We start from the raw sequence: 25,272 nt of genomic DNA, 5'->3' as shown, positions 1-25,272 counted from the left end.
CCCATTTTCTATATGCTGGTAGAGCCAAGCAAAATTTTGTTAAAACCAAAAAGATTGAAAAAAAAAAACCAAAATTTTAGGCCAATTTGGGTCGGATAATTCAGGTTAATAGGTATATTGATTATTTTTTTGGTTTAAATGGTTGAAACGGTCAATTTTTGGTTTTAAAATACCTAAACCAAATAAACCAAAATACCTAACTTAATATAAAATAAATAATTAAAAATATATATGATATAGGTATACCCATTAATATGATATAGGCATATTTAATGTAGGAAATAAAAACTAGAATCAACTACCCTAAGAAAATTGATCAAAATTGATCACCTTAATTTGATTCAATTTTTTCGATTTTTCTTATATATATCGGTCAGTTTAGTTTTATAGTAGATTAAGTCAGTTAAGTTTGTTATTCAATTTTTATGACTGAATTAGCTGAACCAACCGTTTGCTAAACTCTATATACTAGAATAGAATTATATATGGGCTCAACCCCTTTAATTTGGGTAGAATTAATTCAACCAAATCCTTAACTTTGATTATCTGTAATTTTTTATAATTTTATTTCCTATGACTTCCTATTCATGCAAATTAGGAACAAAAATCCCAAAAATCGTTCAATCTAGTACTCTGCCATTATGTCTTTTTACCAAATTCATAATTCTGTCCGATTGATTTATGGGATGGGATCTCAAAAAAAAATTTAATTTTTTTCCTTTTATTACTTTATTAATTTTTTATCAAAATTTTTTTATTAAAATGGAAAAGCAAAAAAGAAAATGAGCTGTTGGGCTTAAAGCCTAAAAAAAAAATCATAAACTGGGCTTAAAGCCCAAACACTAATTCAAAACCCAATGGTTATCAAAAAATCATCTCTAAAGCCTAACGAGCTCAAACCTGAACCAACTAAACATTTGGATAATTTGATTTAAAGCCCTAGATGGAATGTGATGTCTATAGTTGCTCATCTTTACACATTTCTATTTAACATGAATTGTTCAAAAACATAGATACCTATTATGTCTGGAATCAGTCAACTTTTTTTTTTTAAAAAAAATCCTCTAAATAGAGGCTGGCAACTTTCTGAAACTTAAAAAAAAAAAACTTCTCTAAACAAAGGCTTAACAACTTTAAATGAAGAAATGGGCTCATTTATTAGATAACAACTTTAAAAACTTTAATTAGGAAATGTTAAAAGACATTTATTTTGCTCAAGTTTAGAAAAATTAAGAAGTCAAAATTTTTAGCTTGAAATCCAAAGATTCACAATTTGAAATTTCAAAGGTTCATCTTTAAATTTAAAGGTTCATAAAACTTCAAAGATTTGTGAGGTTTCAAGATTCACAAGGAGTTCGAGTTTCACAGAGGTTCAAGATTCGCAAAGGCTTTAAGTTTCGTAAAGATTTAGATTTGCAAGATACTAAGTTTGGCAAAGGTTCTAGATTCGCAAAGATTTCAAGTTTCACAAAGATTCACAAAATTTTTAGATCCACAAGATTTTCAAGTTCACATGAACTTTAGGTTTGTAAAAGTTTCAAATTCTCAAAAATTTCAGGTTTGCAAGAACTTTAAATTTGTAAGAACTTCAGGTTCGTAAGAACTTTAGATTTGCAATAATTTCATATTCACAAAAGTTTTAGTTTCACAAAAATTTCAAATTTGTAAGAATTTTAGATTTGAAAAAAATACAGTTTCACAAGAATTTTAGATTCATGAGGATGAAAGATTTTTAAGCTTTTCAGATTCTCAAGAACTCGAAGTTTCGTAAGAATTTGAATTTTATCATTTCAAAAATTCGTAGATTCGAAGATTTGCACTTAAAAGATTTTTTATGAGTGGTTCACATCCAAAATTCAAAGTTTCATATTTGAAAAATTTATGAATTCACATCAAAGGTTTCAAGGCTCATATCCAGAATTCAAAAATTCTCATTCAAAAAATTTAAAGATTCACACCCAAAAGTTAAAGATTTTCTTTCGAAAAACTTAGAGATTCACATTGAAAATTTTAAAAATTCACATTTAAAAACTTTAATATTTCATAATCAAAATTTTAAAGATTCTCATCTGAAAAATTTTAGGGTTTCACGTCCAAATTTTCGAAGATTCACATTCAAAACTTTAATTTTTCATGACTAAAATTTTAAAAATTCTTTTTTGAAAATTTTCAGGTTTCATATCCAACATTTTAAAGATTCACATTTGAAAAGTTTTTGATATTCATATCAAAGTTTCAAAGGTTCTTTTTCAAAAACTTTATGGCTTCACATCTAAAGATTCTCATTTGAAAAAAAAAATTTAGGGTTTCACATCTAAAATTTCAAAGATTTTCATTGGAATGAAAGCCTTATAACTTTAAAAGTTTGGAAAGTTTTCCTTGTAAAAAAATCTTATCATGAAAGATCTTCCTCATTTGAGGATTTAAAAGCAAAAAACTTTCTCCAACCAAAGTTAAATTTTGTATATGATAAGTGTTAATGCAAATATCTTCTACATGTTGCAAATGTAACAATCTAGATTCTCACTAAATGATGTACATGCATAAGTCAAATATTCTCTACATGCATAATCAACAGTGCAAATGCCATACCATAATTCAAATATTCTCTATATGATGCAAATGCATGCCTTAATCATGAAGCAAATGCAATTATCAAGGATTCAAATATTTATCAAATTATATATGTACAATGTAAACACAATATATGTAATGTAAATGTCACTAAATCAATGTAATGAAATTCCAATTGTGGTAACAAGGTTCTTAAGACTCCACCATCTCATATATTCCTTCTTAGTTTCTTAGCATTAATGATCCCAAAACAAATTCCATCATTCTCTCAATTAATCCATGTTATTTTCTTAGTCCAGTCATAACTCACAAGTTATGTTGACCAATCTATTATTGTATTAAGTCATCTCATTTATCCATTTCAAATAATCTTTTAGGTTTCTTTTACTTTGGTCATTTTGGATTTCTTTCAAAATAATGAAAATATCTTTTATTGGCATTGTAATTCATTTATTTATTATAATTCTAATCCATGATAAATATGATACATTTTTTCACTTCATTTAGAGGATGCATCTCTAGTAAAAAAAAAAAAGAGTATTCATTATCAAAAGGCAGTCTGGTCAAGAACAAATAAAGGTGAATAAAAGCAAAATAATATGATGTTTAAATGGGGCATTAACATTTAGAATAATGACTATTTAGACAATTTTGAACTCTAACTTAGAATTTTTTTCTCAAAAACACATTCTATTGATATTCTCGATCTATGAACCAATCATCATCTATATTCCTAGGATTCTCAAATAAAGCAGTTTTTCAAGTATCTATTTTTTTACTTAAACTACCCTTTCGGGTTTTTAGTTTAAGTCTTACTTTTTCTCTTTTTTTATTTTTATTTTTTTGTACTTTTTTTTGCATGTTTTCTTCTTATTTCTCATTTCCATGGATCCATCAGTAATACTTTGATTAAGATCCTAAATAATCCAATAGCAAATATGTCTTAGTTTAATTCATAATTCTCTAATTCGAGTATTCACATTCGATCAAAATAGACTTTTAAAGGACATAACGTAGAGAGGTTATGAAAAAAATGGATAAAAGAGGCCTAAAATGTATTTGAAGGGTAATCAAACCAAAGATCATTTCTTTCTAAGTAGAACATTTTAATATTTTGTCCCATCAATTTCTTTTTCTTTTTCTTTTTTTTTTTTATTTTTTATCTTTTTTTAAAAAAATTTGAACACAAAAGGGCTTTACCCTAAAATCACTAAGGATCTTTACTTTTTTAAGCTTCTCAAACTTTGCCCCCAATATAAAGATGATCTTTGATCAGGGTTTCTTGAAGAAATTTTCAATTGGCTCAAACGGGGTAGCAAAAAATAATTTTATTCTTTTTATGAAGGATAGAAGAAATATGGTCATTTTCACTTTAAACATGTATACTCTCAATAAAGAACATTCATCGACCAAAATAAAAATCAAGTTCTACATCAACTTCATTTTTAAGTAAGCAAAATTCTTTGCCAAATTTATCTTATTTTATTTAGTAATCCCAATGAATCAACAATCTCAATTTACCAATGTGAATGATGTTTTCAAAATTAAATCCTAAATTGTTGACTGTTTGAACATTTATTATTTGAAATTTGAGAATGGATATAGGAAAAGATGTGAAAAGGTAAAAGTATATGATGGTGATTCACACAAAAGAGAAAATATTATGAAAATGCATCATATCTGCCACTTTTATCTAAATAAAATGAAATTCAAGTACATAAAAGATATTTATATTGTAAAGAAATCCTAATATGAGTAGTTCCAATCAACCTTATGAAAATTATGCCCTTAGATGATTAGGCAAAAGGTTTTTATTGACATTCAACTCTTTTGATTTGTTAAAGCTCACCGAACCTGCTTAAATCAAACTTTGCACCTTATGCTTGAAAGCATGACAAGTTTTTATAGAGTGACCCATATTTCTATTATGGTAATTATATGTAGCATTAATATTATACCATCTGAGATAATGTGACATCAATGGTTCCAAAAGAATTTGAGAAACCAAGTCGTTTTTAACCAATTTTGAGAATAACTCAGTGTATGTTATAGGGATAAGATTAATGTGAGCTCTTTCTTTGTTACCTCTAAATCTTTTCAAATCACTCACTTGATTGTTAGGCTTTGAAATTGATGTACTAACAAAACTAGGCCCATTTGCTGATACTTGAAAAGTTGGTTGATAAAGACTTGGGAAGATGTTATTCATTGTTAGGTAATAAGGTTGGTAAGGGACTTGTGCAATATTATTAACTACATGGTAGTAAGCTGGATGAGTAGGTGATGGATATGGAATATAACTTCTAAATTGTTGCCTCTCAAAACTCATAGCTTCGGCCTTAACTTTTTATTTTTTTGGGCATCCACCTTTTTTAGTATTGTTGACCTTTTTTTCCTCAAGCTTGTCACTATTGATGGCATTTTCAGTAATCTTTTCTGAGATCACTATATCAATAAAGTTTTTTATTATGTTTCCTATCATCTTCTTATAATATGGTGCTTTCAAAATGTTAATGAACAATACTATTATTTTTTTTTCAGTTAAAGAATGTTGAACTTGGAAAGCCATATCCGTCCACTATTAGGTATATTCTTTGAAGGATTCTATTGCCTTATTCCCTATGTTCTGCAAAGAAAAGCAATCAAGAGCTAGATCTATGATATGGCAATATTGATTGATGAAAAAATGAATCAAATCCTTTCATGATTGGGTGCGAGTTCTATCAAACTGGATATACCACTTTGTAGCTAAATCAGTCAAACTATCTTGAAATATATACATAAGCAGTTTCTCATAACTAGTGTAAGCTACCATCTTATGATAGCATATTATAACATGTGCAATGAAACATTTCATACCGTTATATTTCTTGAACTTCGGTGCCTTAAATTTTAGAGGTATAACCATATCTAGAACTAGGCAAAGCCAGTGGCATCCATGGAGCCATCAAAATCAAACCTTTCATAGCTTACAATCTTTCCTCAAGCATGCTTATCTTGTAATCAACTTTAGAGTCCTCTAAACATTCAACCACCTTTAATTTCAGTTTTTTTTTGGGTAATTCAAATTAAGAACTTGGATTGATTCAACTGTCTTTTCAGTAAAAGCAGGGTTGATGTAGCTTTAGACGTTCTTTTAGCTTGGTGCAAGTGGCATTCCTGAATGAGTATATCATGTAGGAAATGTGAATTATTGTGATAAAGTGCCTTAAGTAGACTAGGCTTGATATGGGCCATAACTAAAAGGATATAAAAAGTTAACAATATCCTGCCATGAATAGCTTTTAGATCAAGTATCTTCTTTTACAATTTTTTTTATTCAATTTGCCTAATGCTTTAAAGATTTTGTTCAACTCCCCTTTAATCTCCTCTTGAGCTCTTTCCAATTTCTCAACGTAGCTTGCATTATTGTGATCCATTCTTCTAGCTTGGGCTTAGGTGCTATACTTAGGGTGAGTTGGTCTAGTTATCCTTAAACCTTGATTTACCATGATTATGGTGCATGTCTAGAATGATGTCCATAAAACCATCCAATTATACATGAGAATAAATGCAGGAATGCATGAATGCATGAATGCAATAAGAAAAATTTACCATATAACAATTGTTAACAAAGAAAATCTTTATTGAATTAAAAATGATTCCTAACCAAATCCAAAATTACATCCATGAAAAATCTAGAATTTATTCAGGAAAGAATTTCTAATTTGTTGATACTAGCTTTGCATTTCATTATGGAAATCTTGCAGTTCTTGACCATGTGCTCTCACTAGTGGTACCTTTGTCTTCCATTCTTTAACCTTTTCTACTATGTTTTTGGCTTTGTAAGTAGCCACAATAATTTGGTCATATAAGGACACCAACTAGTCATGCTTTCTCATATATGCCTTTTTTCCTTGCTTACATTCTTCATTCATAGCCTCCATTTATGTTTCAATTTCAACCACCACTTTATTTAGCATTTGGATATGTCTTTGTGCTTCAGAGAGTGCCTCTTCATATTCTTGTAGCTTTACTTGTAACTGTCCATTTTCTTTTAAGAGTTAGGCCTACTCTCAAGTAGTGGATGATCACGTTATGTTAGGGTCAGTGAACAAACTCTTCCATTAATCATTTTCTTGTTCAAGTGCTTAAGCTTTTCTTTTTAACCTTTTGTTTGCAAGCTTTAACTCTTTAGACTCTTTTCTTAGGCCAGTAGAGAACTTTGTTAGGCTTTCCATAAATGTTACTAATATTCTTTTTTTTTAAAATTATTTTGTGGCAATTACTTCTTATATAAACCTAATGATATGAATGTATGCATAGTAAAAGAAAAGGGTTAGCAGGCATATAATATAAACAAAAAACAATATATAAATATAAAGAACAACATAAAGGGTTAGTATGCAAATAATATATACAAAAAGAATAATACATAAATTTACAAGTAGAATAAATTTTTCATCATATGTCCTATTTAGAAATTTCTAAATTAAGAGAAGGCATGACTCTAACTTAGATTTAAACCCTTAAGGTTTATTTACATGCTAGGTTCAAAGGTTAGATAGTCCCAAATTGGTCTTTATATCCTTGTCCATTATAGACTAATAAGGCACCCCAATCATTACCTATCATTATGATATAAGCGGAGGGTTCAATTTGAGTGGGAGTGTTTTGCTAGCCTATGCACAGACGTGAAATCTCACAAAAATGTAAGTACTTTACTATCTTTTAAGGGATAGAACTTAGGTATAGTGTTTATGTTATATATATGCAAATAAATAATAGATATGAACAAAATAAATAAAAGAATAAGAGAAGAACTCTTAAATTTATTAAGTTAAGTTTGGATAACAAGAAATCATTTATCGATCTAACTCTCGATGTCCCCAGTGAAGTTGTCGAACTATCATAATATATAGATCCATAGACCTACCACTAATCATAGATTTATGAGTCGCTACCAATCTTTTTTGTTTATGTGTGATTAGTCACCTAACTAAATCTATCTCATTTTAAAAAAGAGTCTTAAACTTGATTTGGATATCTTTAAAAAGTAGATTTTAGTCTACAAAACTAGATTTTAGGTTTAAGAGTGCGATTGTACGTGAGAAAGGTTTTAACACCCTCATAACCCTTATCCCAATGATGATACCAGTTTGATTTCATATTATCCAAACCTTAAAGTCTCTTTGTAATTTTACTAAATAATTTAATTATTAAAAATTGATCTTAAAATTACTCTAATAATTTAGCAGTAATTTAAGATAATTTTCTCACCCCAAGAATAGTCATAAGGACTAATGTTCTACTTTAAAGATGTTTCATCATTGGATTCATTTGATCTTTATTTGTTATAAAAAATTTTTATTTATGAAAATAATTCATTCTCAAAAATATCTTCCAATATGTTAATAAGGTTTTCTGTCAAAAATTATTCTCCAATATGTTGGTAGGATTAAAAATTTATTTGTTTCTAAAAACGATTTGTTTTCATTAATATCTTCCAACATGTTAGTAAAATTTTTCGTTAAGAATTATTCTCCAATATGTTGATAGGATTTTTAAAAATATATATTTTTTTAAAAATTTATTAAGTCTTGTAATAGCTTAGTAAAACTTAATTCAAGATTTAAATACTTCAATAGTTTAATAGGACTGAAAAATGTTTTTTTTAAATCATTTTTTAAATTTGAAAAAAAATAATTAAAATAAACAAAAATTATCATACAAATAATATCATGTAATAACAATATAATAACATGTAAATATAATATATCATGGAATTATTATTATCATACAATTAAGATAAAGCATCATGTAATTAATTAATAATCATAAAAATATATATAAACAAAAACATTATAAATAATTTTACAAAATTTTCTTTTTCTTCTTTTCATCATTTCCAATTCAATTAACAACAACAACAACAATAACAATAATAATAATAATAATAATAATAATAATAATAATAATAATAATAATAATAATAATAATAATAATAATAATAATAATAATGTAAAAAAATAAAAAAATGGAAAATAATAAAGAGAAGAAAAAATCCAAAACAAAAATAAAAAGAAAATAGAAAAGGAAAAACCTGCAATCAGGTCAGGTCGCCAATTGGGTCTGCATGCTGGTTAGCCAGGTTTGTATACGGGTCCAAGTTTCTCTAGAACAACATTGTTTCACTCATGTACAAAAGTAAAAAAGTTTTCAATTTACTTATATGGCTTTAGTTCTCTTTTCTCTCTAGCTAAACTTTTTCTAGCTTCTCTTTAGAAATTGAACTAGAAAATTCAACAATACAAGAGACCAGCTAAGAAACCTAGTTTCCAACGTTCAAAAATTAAATTGGTTGCCAAAAACTTCAAACCTTTTCAGAAAAACTAATGAACCTAGAAATTGGTCATTAGGACGTTTTTTTAACCGTTGAGAACTTAATCGATTACTGAGTTCTTCAGCCAAAAATTAGGTTCTTTGCTAGAAATCCATCAAAAAATTTAAAAGCCGTTGAAAATTTTAATCAAAATCTGGAAATTCCAAAACTTTTTCTCAAAAAAATCCTAAAAAAAAACTTAATCAATCTTTTTGCTTTCTGAATTAAACCTTTACAACTGCTCCCATATTCCAAAAAACTTTGCTGCCAAAAACAACTTTTCTCAATTATTCTCTGATGATTTTTTTGTATCAATCCCCTCCCTATTTTTATATGCTAGAACATATTTATATAAGGGCTCAACCCCCTTCAATTTGGGCAGAATTAATTCAACCAAATCCCTAACTTTGATGTTCTACGATTTCTTATGATTTGATTTCCCATGACTTTCCAATATCATGCAGATTAGGAATAAAAATCCCAAAAATCGTTCAATCTAGTAATCTGCCATTATTCTTTTTTGCCAAATTCACGATTCTATCCGATTGATTTATGGGACGATATCTCAAAATTTTTTTAATTTTATTTCCTTTTATTTTTTTTTTATTTTCTATGGAGATTTTTTATTAAAATGGTAAAACAAAAAAAGAAATGAGTTGTTGAGCTCAAAGCCGAAAAGAAAATCATATACTGAGCTTAAAGCCCAAACACTAATTCAAAACTTAATGGTTATCCAAAAATCATCTCGCCAGCCCAACAAGCTCAAACTCGAACTAGCTAAACTTCTGGATCATTTGATTTAAAGTCTCGAACAAAATGGAGTATCTACAATATTACCTAAAAATGGAGCTAGTAGCTAAATATAATCAAATCTTGGTGCAAAAGGAGATGCTTTGGTTTCAAAAATCTCAATCTCATTAGGTACAGTTTGGAAAAATAAACACTAAATTCTTTCACATAATAGCAGTTATTCGAATGAGAAAGAATCAGATAATTTCGTTAGAATCAAAAAAGGAAATTTTGGCATCTTTGTCTTTAATGGCACTACACAAAGCATCAAGGCCTATTAGTTTTCAGACAGTTTTTTTATCAAGCATACTAGGAAACAATAAAGTTTTAGCATTACTAAGAAAAGAAAATTTTGGCACCATTGTCTTCTTTACATGTAATTGTACTTTCAAACCTAATTTTATCTTTTTTAATTAATAATTTTCACAAAGAGTTGAGTAAAGTTTTGGTGGTTCTCATATGAAAATTGAACATCTTGATAAAGTGTCTTAGACCTATCAGCCTTTGTAATGTCACAATGAAGCTACTCTTAAAGATTATCGTAAGCAGATTGTGCCCTTTTCTCAATGATATTATTGCACCCATATAATGTAGTTTTATTCTTAAGAGATATACTAATAATATATATTGTAGTTATTTAACAAGCTATTCATTCTCTTAGCAAAAGAAAGGAAATCACACTACCAAAAAGTAAGGTATTATCAATGGAAAATTTCATCGGTATAAGATTAATTTATGTTGATAAAACATTTACCAACAAAATTTACTAAATGTGTCAGTAAAACAATTTATCGATAATTTTAAAATTTCATAGGTAATTATCGATGCAAAATTTTGTCAGTTATATAATTATTCTATTGGTAAATATATTTAAATAAATCCATATAATTTAATTGAAAAGGATAAAATTCAGTCGATTATTCATCAGAATTCCATCAATAAGCTATTAATAGTCCATTGGTAAAAGAATCATTCCATCGATTAATGTAAATAAAAACGTAAAAAACTTAAATAGAAAAAAGCAACATTTATTAGAAATTGAATGCATTAAGCTACATCTATTAGAAACTGAATGCATTCACATGTAGAAGCTATAAGAACTTGCAAACTAGTTTTAGAGACTAGTTTTGTTTTGAATTTGGAATAAACCTTTTGCATTCCTAGTTTTTCTAGAAATTTGATTTCTATTTCGAGAATTATGCTTTTGGGTTTGGCCTTCAAGTTTTTTGGAACACCTTTTGATTTTTTAAAAACCTCAGTTATTGTTGGTAATGGTAAAATGGTTGACGGTTTATTTAAAATTTGTTAAATCATAATGTTCCTTATGTTTTATGGCTTTACATAATAATGTTGGTATTAAGCATTGTGTTATAAATAATAAATCCTCCATGTTGTGGCATCGAAGATTAGGACATCTCTCATTTGAAAGAATCAAAAGATTAGTAAATGATGGGATACTTAATACTTTTGACTTTATAGATTTTGATTCATGTGTTGACTGCATTAAAGGAAAGCATATCAACAAAACCAAGAAATGTGTAAAGGGAGATTTAACATATTAGAAATAATACATATTGATATTTGCTATCTTGATAAAAACTCAAGTGGTTAGAAATACTTCATCTTGTTTATTGATGATTATTCGCGATACATGTATCTCTACTTACTTTATAATAAGCATGAAGCATTAGATGCTTTTAAAAGCTTTAAAGTGAACATAGAGAACCAATATGGTAAGCAAATTAAAATCATGAGATTGGATCAAGGTGAAGAATATTATGGTAGGTACATAAGGATTGGACAAGCACCAGGGCCATTTGTAAGGCTTCTTAAACAACAAAATATTGTAGCCTTATGCACCTTGCCAGGCACACAATCCCAAAATGGTGTTGTAAAAATAAAGAATTACACTTAAATGGACATGGTGACGAGTATGCTTAGCAATTCTAAACTTCTTGTATCATTATGGAGGGAAAACTTTCAAATTGTGACATATATATTGAATCAAGTTCCAACCAAGGTGGTTCCTAAAACATTATTTGAGTTGTGAAAGGTTAGAAATCAGTTTTGAGACATATCATGTTCAGGGTTGCCTAACTGAAGTTAGGGTTTATAACCCATAAGAGAGAAAGTTAGATCTTAAGATTATTAATGCATATTTTATTAGATATGTTAAGAAGTCCAACAAAGGTATAGATTTTATTGTCCAATCCATACCACTAGAACTGTTGAATTAAGAAATACTAAATTTCTTGAGAATGATGTGGCTAGTGGGAGTGTTCAATCTTAAGCATTAGATGTTTAGAATTATCATGTTTTTTATACAACTCTCATATTAAGTAACAAATTGGTTATTATAAATGACATCCATCAAGATTGGATGGACATTAAACTACCAAGTGTTGAAGCTCCAAACTTGTTAGAGATGTTCAAGTTGATTATATTAAACAATAACCTCTATAAGAAATGGCTCTTATAGAGCAATAGCCTTCACAAAAAAAAGGCTTTTAAAGAGCATCAACTTCATAAGAGGTGAATCCTATTGTACCACAAACTCACTATAAGAAAATACACTTTTAGTGATAGAGAAAATGATCATTAAAAATATAAAATTCAGTCACTATAATTGTTAGTATCCATTTTTTCAAGTCATTACTTATCGTCACAAATAACTTTTGTCACTATTCTGCTAATGACGACTTTCATGACTTTTTCACAATAACTAAATTCTTTTGTGACCAATGATTTTGTCATAATACCTAAATTCTTCTGTGATAAGTAATTTTGCCACAATAACTTAGTTCTTTTGTGACAAGTAGGGGACACTAAAATCATTAGTAATAGTGAGAAAAAAAACTTGTTTTCACAACTAGATTTGTATTAGTGAGAAACATATTATCACTATTATTTATTAAAATAGTATCTAAAAAATAGTCACAAATATTAAAATTACTTGTAAGGAAAGCATCATCATTATAACAATTTAATTATAATTATTATTTTCAAGGACATTATTGTTATTATTTATTATTTTTATTAAAAATAAATAAAATAGAAACAATATGCAACAATAGATAGCAATAATGTTCTAAATTATCAACATCCATTAAAACATAAAAAAAAAAAGGGATTATTTTTACAACTTACAAAAATGAGTTGATATTGCAATTTACATGGACTTTCCTTTCTTTATTTATCTTTTTGAGTAAAATGGTACAAGAAAGAGAATAAAGAAAAAATAGTTACAATAATCATAAAGTTAAACTTGATACTGAGTTCTAACTTGTCCAAGAAAGTATAAAGATCGATCTAAGCACTATTTTCTAGATTCCTTATTAAAAAGAGCATAGACAGATTAAACTTGAAAAAGAAAAAGGTATATATCCAGTAGAGTTATTATTAGAAGTTAAATGAAATGTTTCACACATTACAACCGAAATGAACAATAAAATATTTACACACAGAAATAAATAAGTGACAAACCAAATCACCAATAAAAGACTTCTAACTTCTAAAGAGACATTCAGGTAGAAAAATGTGCTACCTTGATGAAAGGCTCTGTAATGTTTCAAAAAAAGTAAAGGTAGTTATTATCTTCCAAATAAATTTGATAAAACACCAAGCACCATAAACCAAAAAAAGAAATGTTTGAATTATATATAACTTATGTTTATCAAACATTTTACCAAACTAAATAATCTCTATTTTGCCATTAATCTTTGAATTATCATTGCCAATTACTATTATGGGTCACTTGTGACTCTTTTTATGAGTATAAGCCTTGACTTTACTGCTACCTAGTTCTATTTAGTTGACTGTGTTGTTCATGCCATAGATTGCTAGTAAATAACTTGTATAATGTAGACAAGTTTATAAAAAATTTATATACAAGTTTTGCTAGTTGTCTTGCAATTAAATGTAGATAATATATATATATATAACTTGTAAGCAAGTGCCTTTAGTAGTGTTTTTTGGGCACCAAAAGCTGTTATTTCATATATTTAAATATGTCCATGTTATGTTTGTGAAAATGCCTTAATAAAATTTCAGCGCCTAATTACATGAAATTTGTTCTAATTAAGGTTAAATCCCCTGTTTTAGTCTAAAATTACTAGATACAAACAACTATAAGAAAAAGCCTTACTCCTAGAACAATCCAACATATTCTAATCCAACTCAAAAATCACATATTACCAATGCCATTAAATACAATATGATGAAAGTTTTTAATATTAAAAGTGCCTAAATATATACTCCTAGGTTTTCACAAGTCCTACTCTAGGCTTAACATGATAATGTCACATAATATGATTTTTAAGATGATAAAAAATTTCATCCATAAGACATTTTATGATAAACTTGTATCATGTAGACAAGTTTATAACAAATTTATATACAAGTTTTCCTAGTTGTCTTGCAATTAAATATAGATAATATATATATATATATATATATATATAGAACTTGTAAGCAAGTGCCTTTAGTAGTGTTTTTTAGGCACCAAAAGTTGTCATTTCAATATTTAAATATGTCCATGTTATGTTTGTGAAAATACCTAATAAAATTTTAGCACCTAATTACATGAAATTTGTTCTAATTAAGGTTAAATCCCTTGTTTTAGTCTAAAATTACTAGATACAAACAACTATAAGAAAAAGCCTTCTCCTAGAACAATCCAACATCTTCTAATCCAACTAAAAAATCACATATTACCAAAGCAATTAAATACAATATGATGAAAGTTTTTAATCTTAAAAGTGTCTAAATATATACTCCTAGGTTTTCACAAGTCTTACTCTAGGCTTAACATGATAATGTCACATAACATAAATTTTAAGATGATAAAAAATTTCATTCAAAAGACATTTCATGTTGTGAAAATTTGATTCTTTATTAGGAGATTGAGTTTATTTCTAAATTGACTTTCTCATTTTTTTTCATTTTTATTCTACTAAAAATTAATATATGAGTAATAAGAATATCCGAGCTTTCAAATTTCATATTTAAAATGTCAAACCCAAATCTAAATTTGCAAAACACAACCATAAGCATATCTGAGATAAAAATAAATAAAAAAGGTCAAAAATAAAAATATAATATAATAGCCAAATACTTGATAATTACCTTTTCCTCTTTATACTGAGCATAATCTAATTTGAAGCAAAAAGAAATACAATGTAAAGAAAAATACAGAAAGACAATGTAATATGAATATAAAAAGATAAAAAATAAAATTAAGGAAATACAATGTAAAAGGACAAACAAGAACTAAAGGAGAAATAGAATGGGTAGAGAGCCTATCAATTATTAGAAAGTATCAGTGAAGTAAATGTTAGATAGATACGTGGTAAAAACCCTAGGAAAAAAAAAGAGATATAGCAAAAGGGTTTCTAATTCATTTAGGTGTCATTTCATTTTTTTCCCTTTAGCTCTCAAAGTCTTAAATTAAAATATGTTCATTTCAAATCAAGGTGGCAATTAGCTCACCTGTCACATTTTCACATGATATCTTCACAGAGGTAACTCAAACTAATTACGTCAAAGATTTGTCCCTCCTATTCATATCTTCATTAACAAGGCATGCCTCCAAATTTATGATATTTGTTTAAAATATTCGTATAGCTTTTATAGATTAGTGGCATCCTCATCATATTTAATTTTTAGTAGTTCTTCTTATTTTTCCACTATTATTTATGTTAATTATCAATTGGTTTTAATTTTTTTATTAATAAATAAATGATAAAAGTACATATTTATTGTTCTAGTCTTACACATAAAATATATTTGCATGTTACTTCATAATTTTATGTTTATCTCTAATTAGTAACTGATCAATTAGATATGAATTTTATAAAAATGAATTCTAACATTTATGATATTATTAATTTTAGTGTATATTAGTTTTAAATTATATTATTATTAGAATATGACTTCTTGGCAAAAAAAATCACTTAAAAATTTAAAAATATATGATGTTTTAATTACAATTAAAAAATATAAAATAAACCACAATCATAATCAAAATTGACTAAAAAAATAAAAAACTCAAACTCTAAAAAAAATAAAACTCTAGATAATTAAAAATCCAAAACTAGTCGAACCTGAAAAAATTAAATTTGAAATTACTCAAATCTCAAAACCAAGTTGAAATGCATTTTACATAACATCTAAAATTTGCATTAATTTAAGCATTGAAATATTTAAACATGTAATGATTTAAACTTGAAACGATATGAACTTAAAATAAAATAAGCCTAAGATGACAAAACGTTTTTTTATCACCTTTACATACGATACATGTGATGATTTGCATATATATATATATGTATATAACTTGAAAGATTCAAACACATAACAATCTAAACTCACAATGATCCAAACTCAAATTAAAGTAATCTAATTCTAGCAATTAGTTTTATTCACCCATTTTCAAGATTGAATGGGTATAACTGCAATGAAATAAAAGTTTATAATATTAATGTCATGTAATAAAAGTCAAAGACTTGGTTTTTATTTTTTAGTAAAGTTTGAAAGTTTATTTGGATATTATATACCTTTTTTAAAAATAGTTGTCAATATAGATGGTGACAAACTAGTTTTCAGTCACTATAATTTTGCATAAAAGTGACAACTTCAATTGTCGTGATGGTAAAATTGTTATTGTAATGATTTATAGTCGACATTAGTTTGTTAAGTATATACTGACAAAAATTTTTGCAACAAAAATAAATTTTGATGTGACAAGCAATTTTCTTGTCACAACAATGTTTGGTAATAGTAACCAATTTACATTTTGTCACTAGTATATTATTCCTTGAAAAAAAAAAGTTTGGTGCTATTTTTTTTATTTTACCAGTGACGATTTTCTAGTGATAAACAATTTTATGCCACAATATAATTTAATTGTGAGAAAACTTAAATTATCACAAAAACTATTATAATAGCTACCAAATAACAATATATCACAATTACTTATGGCAATAGTGTCATACCAAGATTTCATCACAATAAATCTTATATTTGTGACAAAATCATTCATGATCACAAAAAAATTATCACTAAAAGTCTTAACTATTGTAGTGATCAACAAGAGCATTTTTTATATGATATTAAAAAAATTAACTAAAAAGAAAAAGTTAGCAATATCCAGTGATTATGTTGTGTAACAAAAAAAAATTCATTACGCAATATTGAAAGATACAAAGCAAAACTTGTTGCTAAAGGATTTACACAAAAGGAAGGAGTCGATTACAAGGAGATTTTCTCTCTTATTTCTAAGAAAGATTTTTTTCCATATCATCATGGCATTAGTTACCCATTTTAACTTAGAACATTAGATGGATGTGAAAACAGTTTTTCTCAATGGTGATTTAGAGGAAGAGGTTTATATAAAACAACCTAAGGGGTTTTTCTCTAGTGATGGAAATCATTTGGTTTGTAAGTTCCAAAGGCCTAGTTATGGACTAAAACAAGCCTTCTATCACTAGTACTTGAAATTTCATGGTGTTATCTATTCTTTTGGTTTTGATAAGGACATTATGGAACAATGTATATACTACAAGGTCAATGGCAACATGATCATCTTCTTGATATTGTATGTTGGTGATATTTTGCTTGCAACCAATGATATGAGTTAGTTAGGTGAAACAATTTCTCTCTCAACATTTTGATGTGAAGGATATAGATAACGTATCTTATGTCATTGGCATTACAATATATAAAATAGATCTCAATATGTGCTTGGTTTGTTTTAAGAAGTCTATATCAATAAAGTTCTTGAGAGATTTCGAATGAAAGATTGTTCATTATCTGAAGCACTTATCATAAAAAGTGACAAGTTTAGCTTAAACCAATGTCCAAATAACAATCTTAAAAGGGAATGGATGAAAAACATTCCTTATGCTTCAGTTGTTAGAAACTTTATGTATGTTTAGATCTACACAAGATTTGGCATTGCTTACATTGTTGGCGTGTTGGAAAGATATCAAAGTAATCCTAGTTTAGACCATTAGAGAGCTGCAAAGAAAGTTATGAGGTACCTTCAAGAAACCAAAAATCACATGCTTACATACAAACATTCATATGATTTGGAGGTCATGGGATACTAAGATTTTGACTTTACTAGTTATGTTGATTCTCACAAATTAACGTTTGGATATATTTTCATGCTTGTTAAAGGAGTTGTATCTTTAAGAAGTGTAAAACAATTTTTAGTTGTTAAAGCTTTTTAGTTGTTACTTTTACCATGGAGGTAAAGTTCATTTCCTATTTTGAGGTAACATCATAGGGTATTTATGTTAAGAGTTTCATCTTGGGGCTTTTAATTATAGATTCAATCTCTAAGCCATTGAGGATTTATTGTGATAATTCAACTGTTGTATTCTTGACTAAGAATAATACGAGTGGAAATCAAAGTAAACACATAGACATAAAGCACTTAGTTTTGAAAGAGCATGTCAAAGCAAATAAGATGCTTATTTAACACATTAGTACTAAATTGATGATTGTAGATCTTTTAACAAAAGGCATGCCACCAAAGTTGTTCAAGGATTATGTAATGCAAATGGCACATATTTTAGTTCAGTCTGTTCTTATTTGACTTGATGTATTTGAAACTTTGAATGATTAATTTGTCTTTTTTTTTTTAAGTTTTAATTTGTGTATATATACATATATACATATTATCTATTTGAGAATAAAAAATATTTTTATGAAGACCTAGAATAAGCATTTGAGGCTTATTCATAAAGTGTAAAGTATCACATATAGGGTTTATTAGGAAAGAGAGATTATTTGTAATATATGGAAGAAAGACTAATTTGAAAAGGATTTACCATCATAATTCATATAATTTATCTTTTCATTTAAACATGAAGTTTTGAAATATCATGTTGTAAGTGTCAAGGTGAAAATGTTCAGATCAAGTGAGAGAAAATTATTTATCTTTTAAATTAATTTGAATTTTAAATATATCTAACATTTATTTGAAAGTTAAAAAATTTATCTTTATCCTTTTAAATTTTAATTAATAAGTTTATATTATAAACTAAAAAAAAAAGTAGCTTTAACCCTTGTCAATGCTGTTATGGACTTTTCCTTTCATGTTCTCTTTCCCTTTTTTCTTTTGTTCTTTTTGTCTCTTTTAATCATTTTGTTTTTGCCAAATCGTGAAGCTATGGAGCCTTAAGCTTTTAGAGGCTCAGAAGTTTCTGCTTGGTTTCTCTTTATTTGCATTTAAGCAACTAAAAAATGTAAAAAATTTAAAAAAAAAGGGTGTCGAGAAAGAGTTGAATTGAAAGAGATTACTTTAAATAGGTCTAGTATAGACCTATTACTTAATTTTATCAATTTGTTTTTATAAGAATTTTTTATTTGTTTTTTCGTTTGGCATGCACATCTCCAAATCATTTGCAATCCCCATGTAAAACATATTTATCTTTTGACAAAAAAAATCTTTAATAAGTATACTATGACTTATATATTAATAAATTAATTCTTTATTTTTAAATAAAAAAATTCATTCGTTAAAATACTTTAAAAAATTATTTTATTAGCTATTTAAATAATAAACTTTTTAATATATTCAGTCATTTGGCGATAAATGTTTCTAAAAAATTCTATTAAAATTTTCAGTGATAACTTTTTCCTAAAATATTGAAGAAAGTTGGATAGATAATTTATTAACAAAAACCCATCAATGAAACTTGAAATAATAAATATTTTATTAATAAAATATAAATTATTGATCCCTCTGTTACTCTATAAATAAAAGAATTTTTTATTAAACAATGTATAAATCATAATGATCAGAACTCTTAATTCAAAATTAAAATGTCTTTTCTTTTAATAAATTAGCAATTTTATCTTCCTTAATTTATATAAAAAAATTAACAATATAAAAATTAAACTATCACCCAAGGATTGAAACACACGTAATATAATTAAATAAGTAAAAGTAATTTATGAATCGTATGGATTACAAGCTAATTTCATAAAATATTTTTTATTTTCTCATTCTTCTTAAGTCTTGCATATTTTATTAATTTTTAATTTTAAGATTTATATATTCTATTTTTAGTTTTTATTATTTCTTATATTATTTTAATTTTTTATCATTATTAAAATTTATTTCTTAGCTACACAAAAGAAAAAGATTTATCACTAAATTAGACCTTGAAGTCACTAATTTCAATTAAAAATTCCTTTTATATATAGTAAGTATAGTAGTAGATCCAAAACATTATCAATTTATTGTCTTATTTTTTAATATTTTGACTGCAATTTTACAAATTTTTTAAGCGAAAATGATTCCAGAACTTGGCGCAATTTTACAGTTTCAGCGGAGTGCATTATGCCCCCCTTGATTTGGGATAAAACCCAAAGCAAAGTAGCCGTTGTAGTGTTTAAATTAAAGAGGGTTGTCTCAACGGTCATCAAATGGTTTTGTCAAGGGGAAATTATCCGTTAGGCCTGGCTCCTATATCTTCACCATATTCCCCGTCTTTACACATGGAGAACTAAATTATTTATTCCCCTAGAAAGCCAAATCTACGAGCCCATCTCTCAAAGCTTGAAAAATCTTTGCAAATCCAGCAAAATTTCATCCTTCCTCAAATGGGTATCCACTTGAACACTATTCCTCAAACCACAATCACTCGATCCCACTACTACACCCACAAGATTTTCCTCTTCTGCAACTACATCCTTCTTGGTGCAGCCTCTAGTTGCATTTTCCTCACACTTTCTCTTCGCTTATTGCCTTCCGTCTTCGGCTTCTTCTTGATTCTCCTTCACGTTTTGACCGTTGCAGGGGCAGTGTCGGGCTGCGCCGCCGCCTCTTCAGGGACTAACAGATGGTATGCAGCGCACATGGCGGCCACAGTGTTAACAGCGATATTTCAAGGATCAGTGTCAGTGTTGATCTTCACGAGGACAAGTGATTTTCTGGGTAATTTGAAGTCTTATGTGAGGGAAGAAGATGGGGCGGTGATCTTGAAGCTGGCTGGTGGGCTGTGTGTGGTGATCTTTTGCTTGGAGTGGGTGGTTATGATACTTGCTTTCTTCTTGAAGTACTATGCATATGTGGAAGGTGATGTTAATGGGAATACCACTGCTATGAAGAGGACTGCAAAAGTGCAACAGGGACAGGATGAGGATTTGAAGGACTGGCCATGGCCTTTCCAAGTCTAAAATTACAGTACTAGTTATTTATATTGACGACATGAGATGACGGCATGGTTAGTGCCTTTGCTGAAACTAGTTTTACTTTTTCATTCGATTACTTAATTGGTTCATTTTATGTGAGGTTTCTATTTCTTTTTCTTTTTGGTGAGTGATTCTTATATTTTGTAATGAGGTTGCTGATGATATTGATACCTTGTGTAATTCCTCGATCAAAAAATTAAACGGAGCCTTATTTATTTCAGCTGTTATCTTACCTCAACCACTTGACCATATCATGTGTCATTTGCATTGATCAACTGAATGCTATATCAAATCGGGTCAACATCACATCAGGTTCGATTCACTAGATTCTACCACGTCATTCACCAAGCTATAAATATTACATTTTCTTCTGGGTCGATAATTTTCCTTATTCACACGTTCCAGGCCTGTTCTGGCCTTACCTCATTTTTCTTCATGCCATACCAACCTCTGGTCATTGTCTTTGTTGTCTCTCTGTTGCTTTCGGTGTGCACATAAAATAGTTTTCAGCAAAAATATTTGACGCGCCAAGTAAGGGTGTTTTTCGGCATGGCACCCAAAAAGATGGCTTACTATCAAGAAACGAAGAATAATGGATAAAATTTTCTTGATGAAATTTTTTTATCAATAATTATCGATGGATTGATTACAAATAAATTATAAATAAAATATTGATAGAATATAATTCAAAAAAAATTATTGATAAAATATCAACAGATTATTCACGAAAATTATCGTTAAAATTTTTCATCATTGGTAAAATATTTTACCGATAGATTATCGACAATAACTTTTTATTCATAAAAATTTTTTTAAAAAAGTTTAAAGATTACGAATTTTTGTTAATAATTTATCGATCGAATTGAATAAATTGCAAACCTCCTTCCTAGAATTGGGAAAACTTATTTTTTTCCAAAATTTTCCCTCCAAATCCCTAATCCCTCTCTCCTTACTGTTTATCCACTATAAAAAAATGGTGTATTAGCGACAGTTTTATAGCGGTCTTTTACTTACAAATACTGCTAACTTTCGTGTTTTTATAAAACTTAAGGTATTTATTATCAAAACGCCACTAAATATTCAAATAGCGATATTGTTACTTATAAATGTCACTAAAGACAAAAATTAGCGACATTTATCGACTAAAACGCGTCGAATAATCATTTCTAAAAAATTGGAATGATTATTAAAGGCGTTTTTTTATAAAAAAAATACCTTTAATAATTTTTTTCATAAAAAATAGAAGCAATTATTAAGGCGTTTTCTGTTGAAAATGTATTCAATAATTCTCTTAAAAAATTGTAGAGGATTATTAAAGGTATTTTTGATCAAAAAATACTTTCAATAATCCATTTCATTTTTTATGAGGGGATTATTAAAGGTGTTTTGTGTAAAAAATACTTTTAATAATTCCCTCCAATTTTTTCGAGGCATTCTTAAACGCGTTTCGAGTAAAAAATATATTGAATAATCTGCTTATAAAAAATAAAAGTGGTTATTGAATGTGTTTTCTGTAAAAAAAATACCTTCAATAATTTTCTTAAAAAATTTTAGAAGATTCTGCTTATAAAAAATAGAAATGATTATTTAAGGTGTTTTTCTGTAAAAAAATACCTTCAATAATTTTTTCAAAAAAATTTTAGAAGATTATTAAAGGCGTTTTTAGTAAAAAAAATACCTCCAATAAATCTCCTTATCAATAAATTTATCAAAAATAGAGTAGTGTTGTTGGTTAAAGTATTTAGTCGTTAACCATAAAGTCGTAAGTTTGATTCTTCTTTTTAGCATTTTATGGATTTTTTAAGGGATTATCAGAAACACCTTCAATTATCTTTCAAAAAACTTAAAAAATGTTGAAGAGAATTATCAAACTTACAACCTTATGATTAAAAATCATATATTCTAAGGACAATGCTACTCTATTTTTGGTAGATTCATTGACAAAAAGATTTATTGAAGGCATTTTTGATTAAAAACACCTTCAATACTCTACAATTTTTTAGGAGAATTATTGAAAGCATTTTTAGCAAAAAAATTACATTCAATAATCGTCTCTATTTTTTATGGGCAGATTATTCAAGGGTTTTTTTTGCTCGAAACACATTCAATAATCTCTCATAAAAAATTGTAAGGGATTATTGAAAGCGTTTTCTGCACAAAATGCCTTCAATAATCTTCTCATAAAAAATGAAGGAGATTATTAAAGGCTTTTTTTTTTTTTTTACAGAAAATGCCTTCAATAATCCCTTCTAAAAAATTGGATAAGATTATTGAAGGCATTTTTTTGCCAAAAAATGCCATCAATAATCTCCTTTAAAAAATTAAAAGAGATTTTTGAAGGCATTTTTTTTTTTTGTAAAAAACACCTTCAATAATCCTCTCAAAAAAGTTAAACAGGATTATCGAAGGCCTTTTTTTAAAAAAAATACCTTCAATAATCTCTTCTAAAAAATTTAAGAGGATTATTGAAGGTATTTTTTACCTAAAACACATTCAATAATCCTTTTTGCAAATAGTGGCATTTTTTTTAAGTAAACATTGCTATCGTGAAAAAATGACATGCCTAAAGTTTTTTCCCAAAATTTAAACCCCCTCTTTCTTCTTTATAATTTCCTTTCTTTCCCCAGCTTTTTTCTTGGAAGAAAATGATGAGAAATAAAATTCAATCAAGAAGATTGACAACGTAACAATGAGGCAGGTGACTTTCTCAAAGAGAAGATGAAGACTTTTCAAGAAAGCTCATGAGTTTTTCACTATTTGTGATGCTGAGATAGCTCTTATAGTCTTTTTAGCCACTAAAAAATGCTTTGAGTACTCCAGCACTCACTTATGTCATATCTACATGTGAATGCTTTACCTTGATTCCTGCTTTATCTCTACTGGTTTAATATAGAAATCTTTGCCTGTTGTTCGATTTAATGTGTTGAATGTGCTTGGGTGAGTGTGAAAGAAAGTGAGAAATGTAATTGTTTTGAAAGAAAATCTTTCGAATCAAGAGAACTATATAAACATATAAATTCACGATAACTGAATGTACTTGAATCTTGTATTCTATTACAAAAGAACTTCTTTTAATAATTTGTCAGAAGCTAAGGGGTTTTGGGTGGGAGGTCATGGTTTCACATGAATATTTGTATGATATTTGTTGATGCTTGTTCGTACTTTCTTTAACCTTGTTTAAGCCATATTCTATGACTAATTAGCTGTCTTATAAGAAGTTTATGCTTTCCATATATCTTTCTTGGTGCAACTTAGAGCGCAAACTAATATTTTACCTTTCATTTTTCTTGTCAAAACCTGATCTCCTGTCATTTTCATTTTCTCTCCAACCAAACAGCTTTTAATTTCAATTTTTTCAATTGAATCTTGTTAAAATTTTAGGTCTCCTACATTTTTTTTTAATGGTCTTTAAGATTTTCATAATGAAATTTACAAATTCTCATGATTTCCTTTTCAAATTTTGTAAAATTCACGTTGAACTCAAATCTAGTTTCAAAATCGCACACCTGACCTATCTTCAGTCTTTTGATCAAAACTCAGTGAATTCTACCTTAATTTACTTCACATTTTTTTTCCTAGATTCCTAGTTCATAGCGCTATAATCCAATGAAAATTCAGCCTCAAATTCCATCTGTACAAGTATAATTAAATCTTCAAATTTAAGGCTGAATCCAGAAGGTAGAAACAATCCATGCATGAAAACTTGATGAATGATAATCCTTTCTCCTTCTAGGTGTTTGATTTGATTCTCTCATACTTTGCATTCTTAGTTTTACATGTTTACTCATTATTTTTTAATTGATTGCATTTATTTTCATGAATTCATTTGGTGTTTGGATAGATTTAGTTGTTAATGCTCTGTTTTTCTCTGTTTTAAGTATCACTTGAGTTGCTAGTTCATTAAGCTAGTTTTTCTCTATTTTGCTATCATTTTCTTGTTGAACTTTGTAGCAAACTTGATTGATGAATTGTAGCAGTTGAAAGGTGCATACTGTAAACCTATCAACTTGGATTGGTCCTCTATACTTTTTCTAATTACTTTCTAATGATTCCATGATACAATTTTTGCTGCTGCTAAGTCTAAAAAAGCATTGATCTCTATAAACACAACTGTACCATTAGTTCAAGGTACAACATAGTTGATTTATCCATTACACAATTTGTATTTCCCTCTTGAAACTTTGTTGCATGGTCATTTTATTTTAAAGGATTGGTTTATTTCCCTCTTGAAGCATTTGAATCCATTTATTTCTATAAATTTATTTACGAGCTGAAAATATGATTTGAAATGGTTTGTCTTATAAACTTCATAGAATCAAATAATCTTTATTTTTTTTCCAATG

General features: G+C 27.6%; 1 protein-coding gene across 1 annotated transcript; it reads left to right on the top strand.

The window, feature by feature from the left end:
- Positions 1 to 20,230: 20,230 nt before the first annotated feature.
- LOC111277695 (uncharacterized) lies at positions 20,231 to 21,156 on the top strand. The gene has a single exon (XM_022864102.2). It carries the CDS (start codon positions 20,339 to 20,341, stop codon positions 20,912 to 20,914), a length of 576 nt encoding a protein of 191 aa, XP_022719837.1. The 5' UTR covers positions 20,231 to 20,338; the 3' UTR covers positions 20,915 to 21,156.
- The last annotated feature ends 4,116 nt before the right edge of the window (positions 21,157 to 25,272 follow it).

This window comes from Durio zibethinus, chromosome 7, assembly GCF_047325235.1.
Source record: "Durio zibethinus cultivar Kanyao isolate XHJ-2024 chromosome 7, ASM4732523v1, whole genome shotgun sequence".
Classification (NCBI taxonomy): domain Eukaryota; kingdom Viridiplantae; phylum Streptophyta; class Magnoliopsida; order Malvales; family Malvaceae; genus Durio; species Durio zibethinus.
The sequence above is the reverse complement of the archived record's forward strand: the minus strand, read 5'-3'. Positions and strand labels throughout refer to the sequence as shown.

Excerpts from the sequence above, each read along its gene's own strand:
- LOC111277695 (XM_022864102.2), top strand. The coding sequence starts at position 20,339 with ATGGGTATCCACTTGAACACTATTCCTCAAACCACAATCACTCGATCC.